The sequence below is a fragment of the Mustela erminea genome, chromosome 7, assembly GCF_009829155.1.
Source record: "Mustela erminea isolate mMusErm1 chromosome 7, mMusErm1.Pri, whole genome shotgun sequence".
Lineage (NCBI taxonomy): Eukaryota > Metazoa > Chordata > Mammalia > Carnivora > Mustelidae > Mustela > Mustela erminea.
This window is the reverse complement of record NC_045620.1, coordinates 128,637,194-128,657,613: the sequence shown is the minus strand read 5'-3', so window position 1 is coordinate 128,657,613 and position 20,420 is coordinate 128,637,194. Positions and strand designations below refer to the sequence as shown.

Genomic DNA, 20,420 nt, shown 5'->3' with positions numbered 1-20,420 from the left:
ACATTTGTTAAATATCTACTTATTACATGCTTAGCTTTTGAGATAAACACTTTATCTCCTTTGATCCTCAACATCCTTGTAAGTACTGTTCTTATTTTACAAAAGGGGATATTGAGACTCAAGAAGACCTTTTGCCCAGACACAAGTAGCTGTAACTTAGCAGAACTCATATCTAAACCCAGGTTTGTCAAAATCCAAATTCAAACCTCTTCAATGCCCAGGTTCCTCCAGGCATGAACAACTAAGTTTGTTTATAGGCAGTGAAATTGGCTATTAATTTATTCATCTTCTTATCTATCTTTCGTTAATGTATAAAACTACAAAAAGGACTGAATTGTGATGTGTCCTTCTAATGTTAGTACTTGAGCCAATTAAAACTTGGGGCTTTAAAAAACTTCATTTTGTGTTTCATATTTAGAAACAATCTTCACACAACGCTAAATGCCATAATAAGTACACAGTGCAGGTTTGGAAAGAAAAGGGGTAAATAATACATTTATTTTGTCTCGAAACACTGAGTTGGAAGTGTTTCTAGGATATGGAGAAGGAGTAAAATATACTCCGCAGTAAGGGTAGATTTGGGAGTGGTGCTGAGAAAGCTACAGAAATTATTTTGAATTTGGTCACCAGGGAAAGTATGTTAAATGAGAAAAGACGCATCTCATTAACTAGTGAATCAAAATGCTATCATTAACAGAAGTGACTATAGTTGACCCTCAGTCACCTGGACTTACTAATGTGTGTGTATACAGAACTGTGAAATGCAACTAATTATGCCTTAAATATAATGCATACCATTATGGTAAAATTTTGAGTTTCTTGTTTATTGATTCCTGAAAGTAAGTCAAATACAGCTTTGATTAATTTGTCTAACTTAGTTCTAAAAAACGGTAAGTCAACATTTAGGTAGGTTTTATATAAAATTCTACGTCTAGACACTCAGTAAAATAAACCTTTAGGGAATTTGTACTTACTTTTGTTGCCAACCTCAATACTAAATGCTTTATATTTATTATAGATTAAAATAGGGCTATAAATATTCTCCTGCCACCACACACACGTATTTAAGAATCCTGCTGTTAGGTAGTAGGGCTATTTTCCTCCAATTACAGAAAAAGAACTAAAACTTAAAGAGGTGATACCAAAGAGCTCTGGGTCACGTAACAGTTGTTCTCTCACAAAAAAACGTGTTTTACAAGCAATATTCTAATGATCTCCAAATCTGATCTCCAGTCAGAAAAAGAAATGTTGAATACATATTTCAACATAAAATGATCACTCTGTGTATTTCACACAGTACTAGAATGAGACAAAGGAAATCAAAGTAGAAGTTCTAGTATGTTCCCTTCCACCCACACACCCAAGGAACTACTTTGTACCTAACACCTGCAGGCCAATGCATATGCTATTGAATTTCTTTCTTTTATCTTTTTCTGTTAATGAATATTTTAGAAGACTATATATACAGCAGTTACCTAAAAGTTACGGAGTTTGGACTTTTTTTTTTTTTTTTTTTTTTTGAATATACATTCCGAAATAGCTTGTCTTAAAACACCCGCTTTTAATCTCCTACTCATGAAATATACACGGAGTAAAAAGCGCTCGCGTAAATTCTGGCTCCAGGGTTTACACACAAAATCGTTCCTCTTTCCAGGAATCATCACAGTATTATCTCAAGTCTTATTGGTCCCACAGCCCTTTCTCTATCCTAGTCTTGCGTCCCGCAATTCCCAATCGGGATTCCTCCTCAGTTCATTTCCACAAGAAAAGAGGGAACAGAAATGCCAACACAAACCTCCACAAACATTACAAACATTACAACTCAATTTTCCTACATAATACAATCGGCGTTGTCATGGCGCTGGGGTTTAACAACAAATCTAATTAAAGTGCTATTTGCATACATTCGTAAACAGACTAAGTTGCTGCTGGTGAGGTATCCGATTCGCTCTACGCGCCCGAGGTCCGAGCCCACTCTCCCACCACCGCATCCCCTCAAGCTATTCCTCTAAGCCGAGGGCCGGGAGGGGCCGGGCGCCGGGTCCCACAGCCCGAGCCGGATTGCCAGCCCCGCCGGCGGAGCCCGAGGAGGGCCCCAGCTGCCACGGGCAAGTTTCCCGCGGTTGAGGAGACCCGTGTCGCCCGCAGAGAAAGCCCGAAGATCCCCACCGGCGGGCTGGCCCGCTCGGGCCCGCGGGTACACCCTGGACACCGCCGCAGCTCCGGTGACCGAGCCGCCACCAGGTGGGCTGGAGGGCTCCGGCTGAGCGGGCAGCGAGGGGATTGATCCGGAGCAAGGGAGAGCGACAGCGCGCGCCCTCACCTTACCTCGAACAAGTCCAAGTCTCCCCAAGGAACCCGATCGGGGCTGCTGTCTTGGGTAGCGGGGCGGCAAGGGCACCCTGGGGCGTCTCGGCCTCGGCTAGCCGCCGTTGGCCCGCGGGGAACCGCGCGCCCGCGGTGGGAGAAGGCAGGAGGCTGGCTGCCCCGGCGCCCACCGCCGGACACTCCGCGCCTGCGCCCCGCCCCCCCCCTCCCGCCGGAGCTCAGCGCGCGCGTGCGCGGTTCGGAGTTTTCGCGCCTCTAGAGTCTAAGAGGAGGGGCCGGAAGTGCCCCTCAGCCGACGGGGAAGCTGGTAGGCTCGCAGGGCTCTCGTCGGCGGGACGCGCGGGGCCGGGTGATTTGCCTAAGTGAAAGGGAAGAGAACTCAGAGCACCCCGGTAACAGTTCCAAGCATGCGTAGAGCCGGGCGTCTGGAAGCCCGGAAAGCCTACTGAGAGACTGCGGTCGCGGGAAGCGGGACGGTTACTTCCCGGAAGAGGCGGGGCCTCGAGGAAGGGGGCGCGGAATTAGAAGCGCTCCGGCGGCTGTCCGGGTCCCGGTGCTGCCATCCAAGCGGTAGTCTTTGCTTAGGGAAAAAGGAAAGAGCACTTTTCCTTTTCTTTCGCTTAATTTTTTATTTTTTTTTTAGAAGAGAACATTTGTAAACTTGGAGGCAGCAGTAGTTAGGATTCGGGCCAAACTGGTAAAAGACGGAGGGGCGTCTTCCAAAACCGAGGAGAAAGGGGTGTCCGGGTAAGTCCGGCGGATTGTGGAGAGGCGGCCCCGACCCGTCCTTCCTCTGGCTCCTTTGAAAGGCTGGGTTGGGGCGCTCCTCCGAACCCGGGTCAGCGGCTCGGCTGGGAGTACGGTGGGAGCGCCGCCTGGCCGCGATCCGGCCGTGCTTGCTTGACCCCCGGCCGCCCCGCGCTCGCTCCTCTCCGCCGAGGCCGAGGGCCCCTGGATGTTCTCCCGGGCACCCTGGGGGCGAACGGCCACGCCCCGGTCCAGGCCCAGGCAGGCCGAGACTAAGCGGGATGTTCCTTTTTCAGTGCTGTGCTCTGGACATACTTCCACGGTAGCCGTTCCCTTAAGGCGTTGTGGTTATTGAGTCTTTCCCCCCGCACCGGCCTCTACTGTAAATCCCTCCCCCTCAATAAATACCGGAACTAACGAAGTTTTAAGTTTCTTGGTAGCGTTCAGTGCTGTTCTTCCCCAGACATTAACCGACCTCTCAGGTCTTTACACAGCTCCTTCACTGAGTACGTTAGTCCAATACTCAATTTCCTATATTCCACAGTCTTCCCTTGTAGGTGGGGGAAAGTGGCATTTACCGCTGCGCTGCTTCACCCCCAAATAGATGACAATTGTCTGGGCTCCAGTAATGAATTCCTTCTGTGGAAGTGACCTTTTGCTTCTAAAGAGAATCAAATGTATCTTATTCCCATGGTGGCCCTTGCCCTGGCACAGTGAAAAGTAGGACCTGGTCAAAACAGACAAAAACAGCACAACATCTAGTCTTAAGTGGTCCTTGTTGGTAAACAGTGGGGAACACTTGGGTGGTTTCTGGTCAATGTCACTTCCTTTAGGAAGCCCCTCCTTGATGCTCAATATTAGGTAAGGTATTTATGTACTCCTGTAGCTTATGTTAACTTGGCCTGTCCTTGTCACGTTGTTGTAATTCTCTTTCCATCTCTAGACTCACTTTGCCCTAATAAAATCCTTAAATGCAGGGCTTTATCACTCATTATTGTATCTAGCATCTAAAGTTCCTGGTATACATAGTAGGTATTTAATAAACACTTAACTATAAGTCTGGCGTATATTATGCTTCAAAGTTTATGCTAAATTCATATGAAAATAAAACTGAAGAGAGAATAAAAAACCAGCATTAATTAGTGAAATTAGGTGGAAATCCCATACAGTCCAATCTTGAACTGAATTAAACCATTTACCTATCTTTATGTGAAAATAGTCTTGTAAGTGGGAGCTGGGAAACTTAAAATATTTCTCGTTTTGTTGTTAGTTTTTTCCTAATGTTTTTGCTTAAAGCTGAAATAAAATTGGAAAACTGTTGGTTTAATAAAATGTGTATTTTTGCATAAATCAAACCACTGACCTCTTTTTATGTTCTTTAAAATTTGATTCATTAGTGGAATTAGCAAGGCTCTGTGCTTTTCTCACCTCATTCAGTTTTATAATTAACCAATAAAAGCTTATTAGCTTTTAAGGAAGTTTTAGGAGCATAAATTGATTTATGGGCACCATATGGTTACATCAAAGGATTTGTTTTATTTTAACCTGTAGTGAATTCTTGAGGGCTTTTTTAAACTACAAATTTGTGTTCTTTCTGTCAAGCAGTAGTATCTAGAATAGACTGGTTTTATTTTAGTACAAGCTACCAAAATTGGTCAGGAGGTTCAAAGAATATCAGAATCCTATAGTTCATCTGGTTTAGTACCTCCCATTTTGTAGATGGGTTAAATGTCTTCCCAAGGTCATACAGCTTCAGTATTCTATCCAAGACCAAAATCCTAGGTTTCTAATTCCAAGTCTAATGCTTTTTCAGTAAACTAAATAAATTGAAGTCACTAATAGGTTATAAAGTTATTTACAGTGGGATGTTATGACTTTGCTGATTCATATAAATATTCTTGTGTCACATTGATTCTTAAGAATTGTTAATATGTTAAGGAGACTTCTTTTTATATGTAATAATACACTGATGGCGTGATCAGATTGATGTCAGTAAAAGTACTACATTATGAAGATGGGAGTAGAGACTCCCCACATCCCACACCACGATTTTTTCAAATTGTATCTTATTGAAAAATAAGAGAAAATTTCGCATAGTTGTGAGAGACTTTGATATATGTTGTGTTTAATGCTGAGCTATATTCAAGTAACCTCAAGCTGATGATCATGACCTCATTCAAAAACCATCTGTTCTATCTTCCAGTGTAGTTGTACTTGAATATCTTAAAAGCTGTGGCATTCTATCCGTTTTTGGAACATTATATGCTTTTACAATGTTATTGTTGAAGCTTAATGTACAGAGGAAGCACTGAAGCAAAGAAAATGGCAAGGAATGGAAAACAATAGATCCCAGGAATAGACATTTAGGATTAACTGCATTCTTAGAACATGATGTTATTTTTCATAAAATATACATTTTACATAATTTTGCCCTTTCTGGACTATTGGGTATTTTTAATATATTCTGTTCTTAGGAATGATTTTCAAGAGGAACATGCATTCTAAATTTAACTGATTTAGATCATAGATCTAATGAAGATAATCCTAAAATAGTATTTTAAAATAATGTATTACATGTAGAACCCTTACGTAATTTTATGTATTTTTGTTGTTGTTGTTTTGTGACTGGCTCTAAGATAGCACCATAAATGAAGAAGTAAATTAATATAATAAACAGAAGGAATAGATGCACATGTGACAAACAGGCAGATGATGATCTTAGTATGTTTTAGGTTTTTAAATAGGATTTTAGGCTTCTAGAAGGAGAATGATTGTGTAGGAGAGGAGGGTAGTAAAAAGTGGAAGCAGGGAGGCGATTTGGAAGACTGTTAAAGTTTGTCTATAGGCAACGCCAGAGTTCTATCAACTAGAAATGGGGATTTCGGGTATATCTTAAAGGTAGAGGATTTGCTGATGGAGAGGGCATTGGAGAGCTGAGTAAAGAGAAGAATCGAGCACTGCTAGGTTTATGGCCTACAACTGGAAGTAAAACAGTTTTGAGGCAAGGTGGTGGAATCAAGAGTTAAATGCATATTATGCATCCCCATGAAGGTAGAATAGGGAATTTGGTATTCTAGTTAAAGGCCCAGGGGAGATGTCAGGTAAGTGGGATAAGTAATATGAGGGAGACTGGTGAAGAGCTCATTATAGTCTTCAAAGGAGACTCAACAAAAATGTCCTTTCCAGTGTAGTCTGCCTCTGCCTCTAAAAATATTCTTCCTCAAATCTTCCTGCTCACTTTGCAATTCCCATGCCCACTCCCAACCCTTTTAATATGTTGCTTGGCATAGTTCTAATTTGTTATTTTTTAGTTAAAAACAGTGAAGGCTTTATAAAATCTTGTAATTCAAGAAGTTCTAACAAGTTCATTAGTGTAAAGTTAGAGAAAAAAGATTTTGGGGGGCATGTCATAGAAGCTAGCTCCTATTAAAATGTTCCCTTGATTCCTATCATTTAGAGAAAAAAGTGAGGAAAAAAATATTTCACAGTATCAGGAATTCTACCATGATGCTAATGAAAGAAACTGAGCCAAGCATTATACTTCTATAGGTATGTTTGGGGAGCGCAAAGAGACCCTCCTCTTTGAAATCCATTTCAATAGCTACATGGGGACTGTAGGGTAAGGTATCAAAGTCTTTTTAAAAGCTTTGAGATAGATTTTAAAATATGGTGACCGAAAAGACTGGCAATGAAAGAGACAGTTTTCTGGAAAATACAGCATCACTTAGGAAAAATGGAGAAGAAAACACTTTAGTTCAGATATAGTAACTCAAATTTTGCTTTCTGGGAACCAACAGATAATTCTGTTGTTCTGTTTGCCTACATGGTTCATAACAGTTGTGTTTAAGTAACTGTGGTTACAACTTTGTAGCCTTCTCTCTCATTTTAATACAGGAAGAGCCAAAATGGGTGTCCTAGGTAGACATTACTGATAACTGTTCAGCTACCAGTGCTGGCGGTTCTGTAACCTAACTGTGGATGCTCGTTCTTTAAACCAGGTTTATGCTGCCAAAAGAAAATAAAATGGCATGAAGAATTAAGTTTTAAATGTAATAATCATGTTATAGTAAAAAATATTATTGGTTGCCTGGGTAGCTTAGTGGGTTAAACATCTGCCTTTGGCTCAGGTCACCTATCCCAGGGGCTTGCAATGGAGCCTCTAATCTGGCTCCCTGCTCAGCAGGGAGTCTGCTTCTCCCACTGCCCCTCCCCCTGTTCCTGTACCCTCTCCCCCTGCCCCAATAAATAAATAAAATCTTTATAAAGCATTATTTATGGGCTTAGTTGAAAGCCCTCTTGGTCTTGCTTAAGGGATCCAATCTGTGGAATTTTAATGTTTTAATAGAATCAGTTGTAGTCTTATTTTTTCTCATGCTTGGCTGCCCTAGTGAATAATATTTCATTAAATTCTTTAAAAAAAATGTTCCTAATATGCTTGAAATATTTAGAGGACTACAGTTTGTAAAATCAAGACTCTACCTCATCAACGGCTCTAATTTTTTTCTACAACCTTCAGAAGGAATATAATATGCATTGCAGTCCTTTACATAAATGTGTGTTTATCTGTGCCATCATAAACAACACTGCACTAGATGGGAATCTTCAGTCATTATTACTTACTTAGATATGTGTAGTCAACTCATGTTATGAAGCATTAGAGATAAGACTGGAAGGAAGGAACCTGTGAGCAGAAAAGGCCAGAGGGAAAAACGAGCCTTGTTTAAGTCCACATGACTAGCTCCTAGAGAATCTGAAGAAAACAAGAGAATGTGAATCACTCATCCCTAGAAGAGCCATACTCAAGTCAGATTTGATACGAGGTACTTACAAATTTGCAGAACCTTGCTTTTTAATTTGACCCATAAACTATAGTCATATTTGATCTCTTAATATTTAGGCAAGAAATAAACCACCTAAAGATTTCTAGTTTTATTTCCCCAAGTTTTATAGATATTTTTAAGATTTTATTTATTTATTTATTTGACAGATAGAGATCACATGTAGGCAGTCTGATGGGCAGAGAGAAGGGGAAACATGCTCCCCGCTGAGCAGAGAGCCCCATGCTGGGCTCAATCCCAGGACCCCTAGATCATGACCTGAGCAGAAGGCAGAGGCTTAATCCACTGAGCCACCCAGGTGCCCCTATTTCCCCAACCTTTTACAGATACATTTTTTTGAACTTTTTTTTAATTTGAAGAATAATGTATGCATATGATTATTAAAAAAACAAAGGTGTGTACTTTGAAAAGTAATTATTCTTCCCCTTCCTAAACTATAGTCATCCCTGATACATAACCTATTTTTCATTTGAAAAATGAAAACCTGTTTTCATTTTAAAACTTGGGAGACTATACAAGTAGATCTATCCCATTTTTTTTTTTTTCTGTTCTTTTTGAACGTGCCATAATTTATTAAGGTACTCCTTGATGGACATTTGTTTCTTCTTATTGTTTTACTATTATAAACAATGCTACAGTTGATATCCTTTTATATAAATCCCGCAGCTCTAAGAGCATATCTTAAATTCCTGGGAGAGCTTTTGCTAATCAGAAGATAACCTGCATTTAAAATTTTGACAGCTAGAGTCAGGATCATATTTAAATGAAATATGATAACATTCCTCCAGAGAGAGAAATTGCAGAATTTCCTTCAGTAACCATCCATTCTGGTACACTCAACTTGAATCACAAATAAAAGGAAAGCAAAACTGTAAACAAAAATGTACCTCCCAAACTTTCTACTTCTGAATTTTATACATTCTGATATTTAAGACTATGAAAGTCTTATTTCCTTCTTATTTTCCTTCTATAACTTAGAAAATACATGTGTCTCCACTCTGTCCAGAATTAACTACAACTTTTCACATTAACAGAGATAAAACCTTATCTTTGAATCAATGCCACAATGCAACATTGAACCAGTGGGGCTGCTTATGTGAAATAGACTACCTAATTCCTTATACTTTGCATTTAACAATGTGTATTTTTTCTTTGTAAAGTGACATATCTGCAAATATTGGATCAATTCTTCATTAAAAAAATTAATACACAAAATACTACTAAAAGTGGCCCTGGCCACAATATAAAATTAATATTCGGAAAAGTGCAGAGACAATAACAACAGCCCAGCATTTGTTTTCTTTGCAACTATGTATAATTTGAGAAAATTTGCTTTTGCTGTGGAATCTGTTAAAGGAACAGACAACACAGTATTTTTTATTTAGAATGGGTTTGCATTGGTTTGTGTTTTGCATAGTGATGGGCTTTTGTAGTATTTTTTGTATGCTACCTGTGTTTCTGGAATGAATTAAGGTCGTTATTCAGAGGATGATAATCTCAATTATGTTTATAGAGTGAGACTGAATCATCATTGCAAATACTACATAATACGCTCATCAAATAATAACAGAGTAAGAGAAAAACAGATATAGGTGTTTAATAAGGAAAAAAATAGACTGTAGAAAATACCAAAGCAGGTTAGAATAGCAGAGTTTAAGTCAATTTTGTTTTTAAAATGCCTTGTAAAACTGAAGAGTTTAAAAGTTTTCTTTGAATAGTGGCAGTATAGGTAATTTAACTTTTTTTGTTCTTTCAAAGATTTTTTTAAAAATTTTCTACGATAAACATGTATGACTTTGCAATTTGAAAAGCCAACTTTATAAAAAGATAATTTCATATGCCTCCAATTCCATTATGCCCCCCCCATTTTCCATTGACCTAGTGTTTTTGCCTTAATTTACTTATTTGCATGCTTCTTTGCATTTATTTTCTTATATTTCCTGATTATGATAGAATACTAGTCCTGTTCTTGCTTTAGGTATGTAAATCAAGGAGTGAATTCTCAAGAAGACAGATATGATTTATAGCATCATCTCTGGTACCCATCTCTGCATTTGTTATTGCTTGTTAACAGCTGGAGCAAAGCCAATTACTACCATTTGGGGTTTTTTTTTCCCTTTTATCTTCTAAATTTCATGCAATCTTAATATAACCATGTAAGAAACATTATTCTCAACCACTGCTAAAGAGAACATAGACAAGAAGAGAGAATGAGGAGGGATAAGACCATTGACATTTGGATTCCATTAAATTTTAAAATAACGTTATTTTTCAGTACTCCAAAGAAACACGTATTTGGTGAGAAGTGGATTTTTAAGGACAAATCCAGCATGGTACCATTTGCAAATAACTTAATCCATTAGTTGCATCAGTATTTTCGTAGCTAGTAGGAAAATTACCACTACTGTTAAGGTTTCAGATGTTCTTGAAGCATTCCAAAAAGCTGAAGGAAATAAGGAGAGTTCTCTATTTGTGAATTATCCTAAACAAACATAGAATATATTCTGTGAATTTCTGTTCTGAGCTCCTGTGTCTTTAACAGTCCATATTATGAAGTGTGTTTCAGATAACAGCAGGCGATCACCAGAATGGGCGTGAATGACTTATGGCCAATTTTGGAGCCTGTAAAGCAGCACCTCCAGTTGCATAATCTCTGTGGGAAAACCATTGCAGTTGATCTGAGTCTCTGGGTATGTGAAGCACAGACAGTCAAAAAAATGATTGGAACCGTCATGAAGCCCCACCTCAGGTATAGTAAATGTTCTTAGGACATAGATGTATAATTGCATAAACAGGTCATGTCTTGGTTTGTTTCTTTGTTGTTGCTGTCCATTTTGGGATTTTAAAATATGTTGCTAACATGTCGGTCTCTGCCATCTCCAATAAATCGATGGCTCACACATTTGAGCTCCAGATTCACAGACCTAGCTGCCTAATTCCCATATACACCAGGATGCTTTGGTGACTAGAAGCCAGAAATTTGGGAGCCATTCTCTGTTTGGCCCCGCCTTACATCCAGTATATCAGGGAGTCTTGTCAGTTCTACTTCCAGAATATTCCTTGTGTTAAGAAACTTCTGTCAGCGCCCAGAGGCAGGACCTCAGTGTGTGGCACCATCATCTCTCATCTGTACTGAAATGTCTTGCATGAGTTTTCCTTCCTCAGCTCCTGGCCTCCTCCTCCTCTAAACTGTTTTCCATGTAGCACTTAGAACCATCATAAATCTCTCCTGCTTAAAAACATTCCATGGTTTCTCAGTTCACTGAAAACAGAATATGAATACATAAAATGTGATTGCGTGTAACCTTTTTGGTGCTCGTCCGATGTTCTTGCCATTATGTCATATTGCTATGTTGACTTTTGCCATCAGCATCTGATTATTAATGGTTTACTGATTTTTATATTTAAGGAACTTATTTTTTCGTATCTCCTGTTTAACACTGATGGATGTAAAACTGGTGTTCGTTATGGAAGGGGAGCCCCCAAAGCTGAAAGCTGATGTCATAAGCAGGAGGAATCAGATTCGATATGGGCCTTCAGGAAAAACATGGTCTCAGAGAACAGGGAGATCACATTTTAAATCAGTTTTAAAAGAGGTGAGTGTTTAGATACGATTTAATAATTCTGATTTGAGTTAGAGAATGCATTTTATTCTGATAAAGGCTGTTATATCATAATCTTTAATACTCACTAAACTCACTGTAACTAGAAGGCCAGTGCGGATATAGAAGAGAGTTTATATTCTGTAGTGAAACTCACCCAAGTTCAAGCCTGGCTTTGGCATATGGAAATTCTGAGATGTTGAGCAAGGTTTTTAAATTATATCTGCTTTACTTCCTAACCTGTGCAATGAGGATAGTAACACTTTGCAGGAATGTGGTGAAAATTTAAAAAAAAAAATTAAAAAAAAATATATATATATAATCTCCAATATCTAACTCAACTACTACATAGTAGGGAGTTGATATATGTTACCCGTTATGACATCTTCAGCACTTAAAGAATTTCCTAGAGTAGAGATCTAATGAGTTCATACTTCACTCATTCATTGGGAGTGAGAATTTTTTTTTTTTAAAGATTTTATTTATCTATTTGACAGAGATCACAAGTAGGTAGAGAGGCAGGCAGAGAGAGAGGAAGGGAAGTAGGCTCCCCACTGAGCAGAGAGCCCGATGCAGGGCTCAATCCCAGGATCCTGGGATCATGACCTGAGCCGAAGGCAGAGGCTTTAACCCACTGAGCCACCCAGGTGCCTCGAGAGAGAGAATCATAAGGTGGCTTCCTGTCCAGCACAAAGCCCACAACCCTGACCTGGGCTGAAAGCAAAAGTCTGTTTAATTGACTGAGCCACCCAAGGTGTCCTCACACATGATTTTTATCTTGGACTTTTAACTTAGCATATAGTACCCATGTTTCCCTTTTGCCACATTCTATCCAAATCTATAACTTGTAATCGTGGTGTAACACGTATGAAATACTACAGAAAACTATAAAATCCTCCCCCCATGATTGCATATATGTTTGCTTTTCATTCTCTATTATTTGTGAAATTATGATGAAGATTTTTTTGTGTACATAGTTTTTTCTTGTGACTTGGGTTGTTAAGATAAATTGCCCAAAGTGGGATGGATAGACCAAAGTTTGGGAATGATTTTGTAGTTTTTGCCAATCACTTTCACCAGCACAGATCTGACATGTGCAATTTCAGTATGCCTGAAAAACATTGGGTGCTAGGATGCTTATCTTTGTATTATTTCGTATACAAAAACAAAGGTATTTGTTTATGTAATACATATAAATAGATATAATACATACTTAATGTGTATTGGTCTTTTAATGGTAAGGTTAAACATTTTAGGTTTTAGTGTCTCAGTTGATAAAGGGCCATTGTCCTTGCCTGACGAATCTTTTGAGGTTTTAATTTGTTGTTGTTATTCAAGTTCTTCATGTTAAAGATATATACTTCTATTATATTTGCTTTTAACTCATATCTCCATTTTTCTTTTCTTTCTTTCTTTTTTTAAAAGATTTTATTTATTTGACAGGGAGAGAGGGGGGAGAGCACAAACAGGGGGAGTAGCAGGCAAAGGAAGAGAGAGAAGCAAGCTCCCAGCCGAGCAGGGAGCCTGATGTAAGGCTTGAACCCAGGACCCTGGGATCATGACCTGAGCCAAAGGCAGATGCTTAACCAACTGAACCACCCAGGTGTCCCATTTTTCTTTTTAATTGTGGTTAAAATTTTCATTTCTTTTAAAAGATATTACATAAAATAATAATCATTTTTCTCTTGAAATTTTATTTTCTATTTGTAATGTGATCTTAAAAAATAGTTTCCAATTAGTGATCTTTCCACCATAATGACTATCAGTAGTTGAAGAAAGTATCTGTACTAGATTCTAATTATTTCTTACATTGTCTGTTCCTGGAAATATCTATGGTCCACATACTGAGGGCATGAAACAGCCAGTATAAAGTAACAAGATGTTCATGTCTTCTTGAGAAAATTGCTCCGTTTCTATTTCTTTATTGTAGTAGTTGTAGTAATTGTGGTGTTCCTAAGCATTTTGTGTCACTGTTCAGTGTTGCCTGAATGAATAAAAAATTCATTTTCATTTATCTGTACTTTTAGTTACTACGCCGTACTTCTTGCTAACCCACTGCCATCTTTTAGGTATAAGGATGAAACACAAATTGGTTTTCCTCTAATACCACCCCACATGATAGACTTAGGGTAGGCAAATTTATAATCAGCCTCATCTCCAATTCTGTGCTGGTTTTTGAAGAGTTGGAATGACAAATAATGCAGGAATCTGAAATAAGTTCCAAACTCTCTTGTTTATTATCTTTCTTGCTTCCTTCCTTCCTTTCTTTCTTTCTTTTTTAAGATTTTATTTATTTATTTAAGGATGAGAGAGAGAAGGATCTCAAACGGGGGAGAGGCAATGGGGAGAGAGAAGTAGACTCCTCGCTGAGCAGGGAGCTGGATGTGAGGCTTGATCCTGAGTTGAAGGCAGATGCTTAACCAGCTGAGCCGCCCAGGTGCCCCTGGAAGGATATTTCTTACCTAGAGGAAGGCAGAAGTATCAAAACTATCTCCCTAAAGTCACCCAGCCAGAGATCTGGAAAGTACCTTCTTTTTTTCCCCCACCATAGTACTTTGTCTTTTTTAATCCTGTCTGCCTTGGGCAACATCTGGCAGAGGTTTTTCTTATGTAATAATCATGCAAGCAGTCAGTTAAAGCAAAACATGATATTTACAGCATCAGTCTCTAGAAACTACAGGTTAAAAGCCTCTTTTCCTCGCCATTCCCAGTATTTCTCATTGTAAAGTGCGTGAGTGACAAGAAAGAGTGCCTTAGGCTGTAAGGCTAGACTACAAACTGTTCATCTGGGTTCAACTCGTAACACAAAGGAAACTCACTGAGGATTATTTATTAATCAGCACATGGCTAGAACCACCTTGCATAGCCATTTGACCTCAGGGAACAAATCAACAACTGGTCCCTATGTGCTTTCCCACAACATGAGAGTTTCATTATATGGACATGATAGAGGAAAAGAAGAAAACTGTAAGGTCTCAAATAAAATTTGATAACAGCATCTTTGGAAGAGCTCATATTAAGTTGACCATCATGTGAGAGGAATTTTTGTAGTTTTGCAGATGTAAACCTTAATGTAATTAATAACCATTTAAAGATTTCTTTTAAATCTTGAGATAACATTGAACAAAACAGTGAAAATTGAATATTTAATGTTTTTTTTATAAAATGCAGCTTTTTAAAAAGATTTTATTTCTTAGAGAGAATGAGTGGGGGTGGGTGCGGGGAGCAAAGGGAGAGGGAGAAGCAGATTCTCTGCTAAGCAGGAAACCCAACTTGGGGCTCAATTCCAGGGCCCTGAGATCCTGACCTGAGCTGAAGGCAAATAGTTAACCAACTGAATCTCCCAGGCGTCCCCAAAATGTAATTTTTAAATTAATTTTTAATTGAATGTGGATTGCTTTTCAATTGCCATTTTTAAAGCTTTCGTTATGGAAATTTTTAAATCAATATAAAAGTAACCCATTATCAATCTTGACCAATTAGCAGCCAATCTTGTTTTATCTGTGTCCCCACTCACTCCCTACTCCCATGTCATTCTGAAGCAAATCCCACACATAATATTGCCTCAGTTTCAGTATTTCAATATCTATGTCAAAAAATAAGGACTCTTTAAAAATAAATATAAACATAACCAAACTACATTTCTTATTATCACACCTAAAGTTTAGCACTCTTTAATGCCATAAAGTATTCAGTATTCAGATTTCCAATCATTTCTTAAATATCACAATTTGTAAAACACCTAAATAGTTAACAATTAATATTTATAACACAGAAGTCATTTACTAACACTAGAAAAAATAGCAGTAAAATGGTGTTCTTAGATTTCTTGCATCTGTGTTTTCTTTTCAGTGCCTCGATATGCTGGATTGCTTAGGAATTCCCTGGGTCCAAGCTGCTGGAGAAGCGGAAGCCATGTGTGCTTATCTTAATGCCAATGGTTACGTAGACGGCTGCCTCACTGATGATGGGGATGCTTTCCTCTATGGCGCCCAGACTGTTTATAGGAATTTCACTATGAATACCAAGGTACTTTTCTTTCTCATTTTCAGCATTTGTTCCACAGAGTACCTTTTGAAAAGCGATTATTAAATGGTGTAAAATACTTACCATAATGCCTGGCACATAACAATTGCAAAATGAAATGAAATGTGGTTACAAATATTGACACATAGTCCATTTTCTCTGAAAAGTGGATTTCTCTTTTAAGAGCTTGATTTGTTTCACATGATTTAATTCTAAGTCAGTTTTGATAATGTATTATAATAATGCATATGAAATGTCTTGCTTTGACCCAGAATTTCCATTTTTAGTAATTTATCCTCAAAAACACCTGTAAATATGCAAGAAGAGATGTACAAGGATGTTAATTGCAGCATTGTTAGTAAGTACAGAAAATGAGGCAAACAGCCTGAGTGCCCATTTTTTGTTTTTTTTAAGATTTTATTTATTTATTTGAGAGATAGAGCACGTGCATGAGCAGGGGGAAGAGCTGAGCCCAGAACCTGACACTGGGCTTGATCCTAGGACCCTGAGATCATGGCCCAAGCTGAGGTCAGTTGCTTACCTGACTGAGCCACTCAGGCACTCCTCAAATGCCTATTTCTAGGGAATGATTAAACACAGCATAGTTCTCAGTTAGAGAGGTATTGCCAGGGGAAATTTTGGTTGTAACTATTCAAAGCTGGGCAAGGAAGATTATATTGACATTTGGTAGACTGGAGCCAGGAAAGCTAAACCTCTTGCCAGGTGATTCTCTTATCTCTCTGAAAATGCTAATAGTGTTCCCACTGAGACACATTGCCTCAGAGTCCATTTTATTAGTAGCAAGCAGTCATTAAAAAGATAATATTGGAGCACCTGGGTGACTGAGTTGGTTAAGCAGCTGACTCTTGATCCCAGCTCAGGTCTTGATCATTAAAAAAAATAAACAGATATGTATTATTGATATTAAAGATATATTAGTGACCAAAAAATGTTACAAAATAGTACTTTTATATAATTCTAAATACAGCCAATAATAATAAATGTTTGCATATATATGTCAAAGTGTTTTTTGGAAGAATATGCATGAGAGGGAGGCAAACCATAAGAGATACTGAACTCTAGGAAACAAACTGAGATTTGCTGGAGGGGAGGTGGGTCGGGGGGAAGGGTTAGTTGGGTGATGGGCATTACGGTGGGCACTTGATGGAATGAGCACTGGGTGTTATATGTGACTGATGGATCACTAAATTCTATCTCTGAACTAATAAAAAAAAATATGCACTATAGTGTTAATAAGAGTATAATGGTTAACTTTAGATGTTGCAATTACAGAGAATGTTTACTTTTTACAATATTCACTTTACAGGGTCTAATTCTGTAAGATGAAAATCTTTTGTAGACATCAAAAAATAATGAAGAGGAAAATTTTGACTATTATAAATTGTTTTTCAAGCCAGTTTTTGAAACTATGACTTTATTTCCAGATATTGAAGTGTTATATTCTGTGAAGATTCTGGTGATCAGGATAATTTTTTCCCCCCTATTTTAGCTTTTAGGAATAATTAAGCATTTAGAGAGAAATTCTTTTTTATAATGTTTAATCTACAAATGTTTACTTTTTTCTAGGATCCACATGTTGATTGTTATACAATGTCGTCTATTGAGAGTAAACTAGGTTTAGATAGAGATGCTCTGGTTGGACTAGCCATACTACTGGGCTGTGATTATCTTCCGAAGGTATGCTTAGATTGTTGTATTTACTTACTAGTCATAATGTGTCTTTTTTGATACCTTACATGCTGTATAAATATAAAAATAATATAGCTATCTGATTAAGAACCTAATTTAGAGTATAATTTTAGGCATAATAAACAATTTGCTAAAGAAAATAATCAGCATTTCAAGTGACATTTAAAAAACTGGCTCATTGTGACACTGAATGTATAAATTAAAATGGAATAATAGGGACGCCTGGGTGGCTCAGTTGGTTGGACGACTGCCTTTGGCTCAGTTCATGATCCCGGAGTCCTGGGATCGAGTCCCACATCAGGCTCCCAGCTCCATGGAGAGTCTGCTTCACTCTCTGACCTTCTCCTTGCTCATGCTCTCTCTCACTCTCTCTCAAATAAATTAAAAAAAAAATCTTTAAAAAAAAATAAATAAATAAAATTAAAAAAAATAAAATGGAATAATAACTAGGCCCACAACTTACATGTCAGTAAACCATTACTCTAAACTAAGAGAATGACATTCAAGTTTTACTACCATTTTAAAAAAATACAGGGATTATTCTTTTCTTGTGTCATGCCAGTATTAATTTCTATCACTGTTTTGTCTGTTTTTTGGTTTTCAATCTTCCTTGCAGCTTTCCAGCTGTGCACATGCTCAGTATTATTACTGTTGCTAGGCAACATGATTATTGGGGTAAGCCATTCATCCTTCCTTGCCTCTTAGCATTGAATTGAGTTTTGTTCATGAAAACATTTTATTTAAGATGCAAAGTAAAGTACCCTGTAACAAATAGGTCTGCTAATAGGTGAGTGATAAATTAAGAATTACAAGGAGAGGGGGCGGGAGGGATGGGGTGACTGGGTGATGGACATTGGGAAGGGTATGTGCTATAGTGAGTGCTATGAAATGTGTAAGACTGATGAATCACAGACCTGTACCCCTGAAGCAAATAGTACATTGTATGTTAAAAAAAAAATTACAAGGCAAACCCCATTCTTAAATATATTTAAAAGTATGGAATGCCTTGAATTGTAGTTCTTATTATGTCGTCCCTTCATTAGGTCCCTACTGATCATCTCTATGTTCTTATTAAATCCTTCATTATACTATTATTCTATCCCCAGGAGAAGTCTAACAAGGATGACATCTCTGTGTTTTTTCATCAGAGTTTAGGAGAGAGGAAAAAATAGCAGGATAGTAAAATTATTAGCCATCATTTCTAACTTATGTCATCAGTGACCAGAGAGAGAAAATGACTTTTTTTAGCTAATAAGAAAAGGAAGCACAGGAGGAGGGAAACCTTTAAATAAAGCAAAAGTAATTATTTTATTATAATGCTTATTCTGAAATAGAAGATTCTTATTTCCCACATGTAATTATATCATAATTAAAGTTTAGAAACAGCCAAATGTTAAATGTAAGAAAAAACTTGCAAAATTAAACTCACAGAAACCAATTTTAGCTACAGGGATGTTCCATTATGTATTAACCTTAGCTGTTTTGACATTTTCTATCCTTTGTAACGAAACTGGCATCTGTTTATTTTGTTCTACTTAAAGATTTTTACCACTTATGGACTAACATGATTTACCTTTAAAAACTTAACATGTAGCTAAATGCTAATATAAGAAGGGTGATATACAAAATGTCTAGCAATGTGTATGCCTAAAATGTAGGCTGTAGCCATGAAACAAGACTTCCGGGTCCGCTGTCATACCAGGTGCTACCCTGTTGGTAGCTGATCCTGAGTGTTTGGGGATTGGGAAGGGGATTCAGGCTGGAGGGAGATCCCTTTGCCAGCAAGCCCTTAGGATGCTTGTGCAGTGACTTTCCTAACCAATTTGGAAATACTTCAGCACTGGTATGTCTGTCCCTGTACATATTGGCTAAGTAACAGCCCTGCTTCTACGGATATATTCATAAACCAGAACACTCAAACCAGAAATTGTCATGCAAATACACATTAACATTTGTGTGTGTGTGTTGGCAACTTAACACTTGTTTTCATTTTTCTTAAATTATTAATTTCAAGAGTTAACTTGGAACTCTTCTTTGTTCTCTTTTGATGTCTGGCTGTATATTAAGCGTTCATCTAAGTGAGTGGACATGCTTTTTCTGATCATAAATATAACCTGAAGTTAGGTCAAATTAAAAGACTATCAAAATAATTAATGTAAAAAGTGAAAGCCCTTTAAAGTTCTGTTCCTCCCTCCCTTAAAATAAACACTGTCAGTGATTTAGTATATAATCCTGTGACTTTTGGATTTGCACAGATTAACAATATCATAGTCATTTTACTTACAAATCTATTTGGTGGGCTATTCTGCAATTATTATTTTACGTGTGGCAAGGTATCTTACACGATCTTTTTTCTGTGACTACATAGTTGCCTTATTCTGTCAGCTGCACAACCTCCCATTGAATGGACATGTCATGCTCTATTTCTCCGTTCCCCAGTGACTAAAATTTGCATTTCTTTTCCGCTTTCTGAAAGGGAGTCCCTGGAGTTGGCAAAGAGCGAGCATTAAAACTTATACAGACTTTGAAAGGGGAAAGTCTACTTCAAAGGTAACTAAAAATGACTCTCGTGACATTAGACATTTATTTTTGTTGAACTGAATAGTGACTATTACAAAAAGTATTATATTACAAAAAGCATATATATTCAACTCAGTTGTATTATATAATTTTTTATTTTTATTTATATTTTTTGTGGGGGGAAGAGGGAGAGACAATCCTCAGCAGGCTCCATGCCCAGCGCAGAGCCCCACGTGGGACTTGATCTCACAACCCCAAGATCATGACCTGAGCCCACATCAAGAGTTGGGCACTTAACCAGTTGAGCCCCCAGGCACATCCTAGGTTTTAGATTTTTAAACTTCTCTATATTTTCATTTAAAGTCGCTGATTTTTTTTTAAGATGTTATTTATTTATTTGTTTATTTATTTATTTGAGAGAGAGCACATGTGTCAGCATGAGTGGTGGGAGGGGCAGAAAGAGAGAGAGAAACAGAGTATCAAGCAGACTCCACTCTGAGCACAGAGGCTGACATGGGGCTTCATCTCACTACCCTGAGATCATGGCCTAAGCCAAAACTGGAAGCTATTGCTCAACTGACTAAGCCATTCAGGCGCCCCTAAAATCACTGATTTTGAGGATGGCTGACTGGCTCAGTCAGTGGAGCAT

The 20,420-nt window shown here is 38.0% G+C and overlaps 2 protein-coding genes across 5 annotated transcripts in view; one reads left to right on the top strand and one right to left on the bottom strand.

Moving 5' to 3' along the window:
* SMC6 (structural maintenance of chromosomes 6) overlaps positions 1–2,544 on the bottom strand; it is a 76,011-nt gene extending 73,467 nt beyond the window's left edge. For both annotated transcript variants that reach the window (XM_032353248.1, XM_032353247.1), the window contains exon 1: positions 2,329–2,544. The gene's annotated coding sequence lies outside the window, so the exon portion shown is untranslated. The remainder of the gene's footprint in view (positions 1–2,328) is intronic.
* A 69-nt stretch (positions 2,545–2,613) lies between these two features.
* GEN1 (GEN1 Holliday junction 5' flap endonuclease) overlaps positions 2,614–20,420 on the top strand; it is a 30,367-nt gene continuing 12,560 nt past the window's right edge. The window contains exons 1-6 of one of the 3 annotated variants that reach the window (XM_032353253.1): positions 2,614–2,720; positions 10,470–10,662; positions 11,323–11,509; positions 15,368–15,544; positions 17,129–17,239; positions 19,728–19,801. In XM_032353253.1, the coding sequence (XP_032209144.1) occupies positions 10,502–10,662; positions 11,323–11,509; positions 15,368–15,544; positions 17,129–17,239; positions 19,728–19,801 (710 nt within the window). In that variant the 5' untranslated portion in view covers positions 2,614–2,720; positions 10,470–10,501. Of the gene's footprint in view, positions 2,721–2,794; positions 3,076–8,265; positions 10,663–11,322; positions 11,510–15,367; positions 15,545–17,128; positions 17,240–19,727; positions 19,802–20,420 lie in introns of those variants that run through there. The other 2 variants (XM_032353251.1, XM_032353252.1) reach the window with 2 other exon arrangements.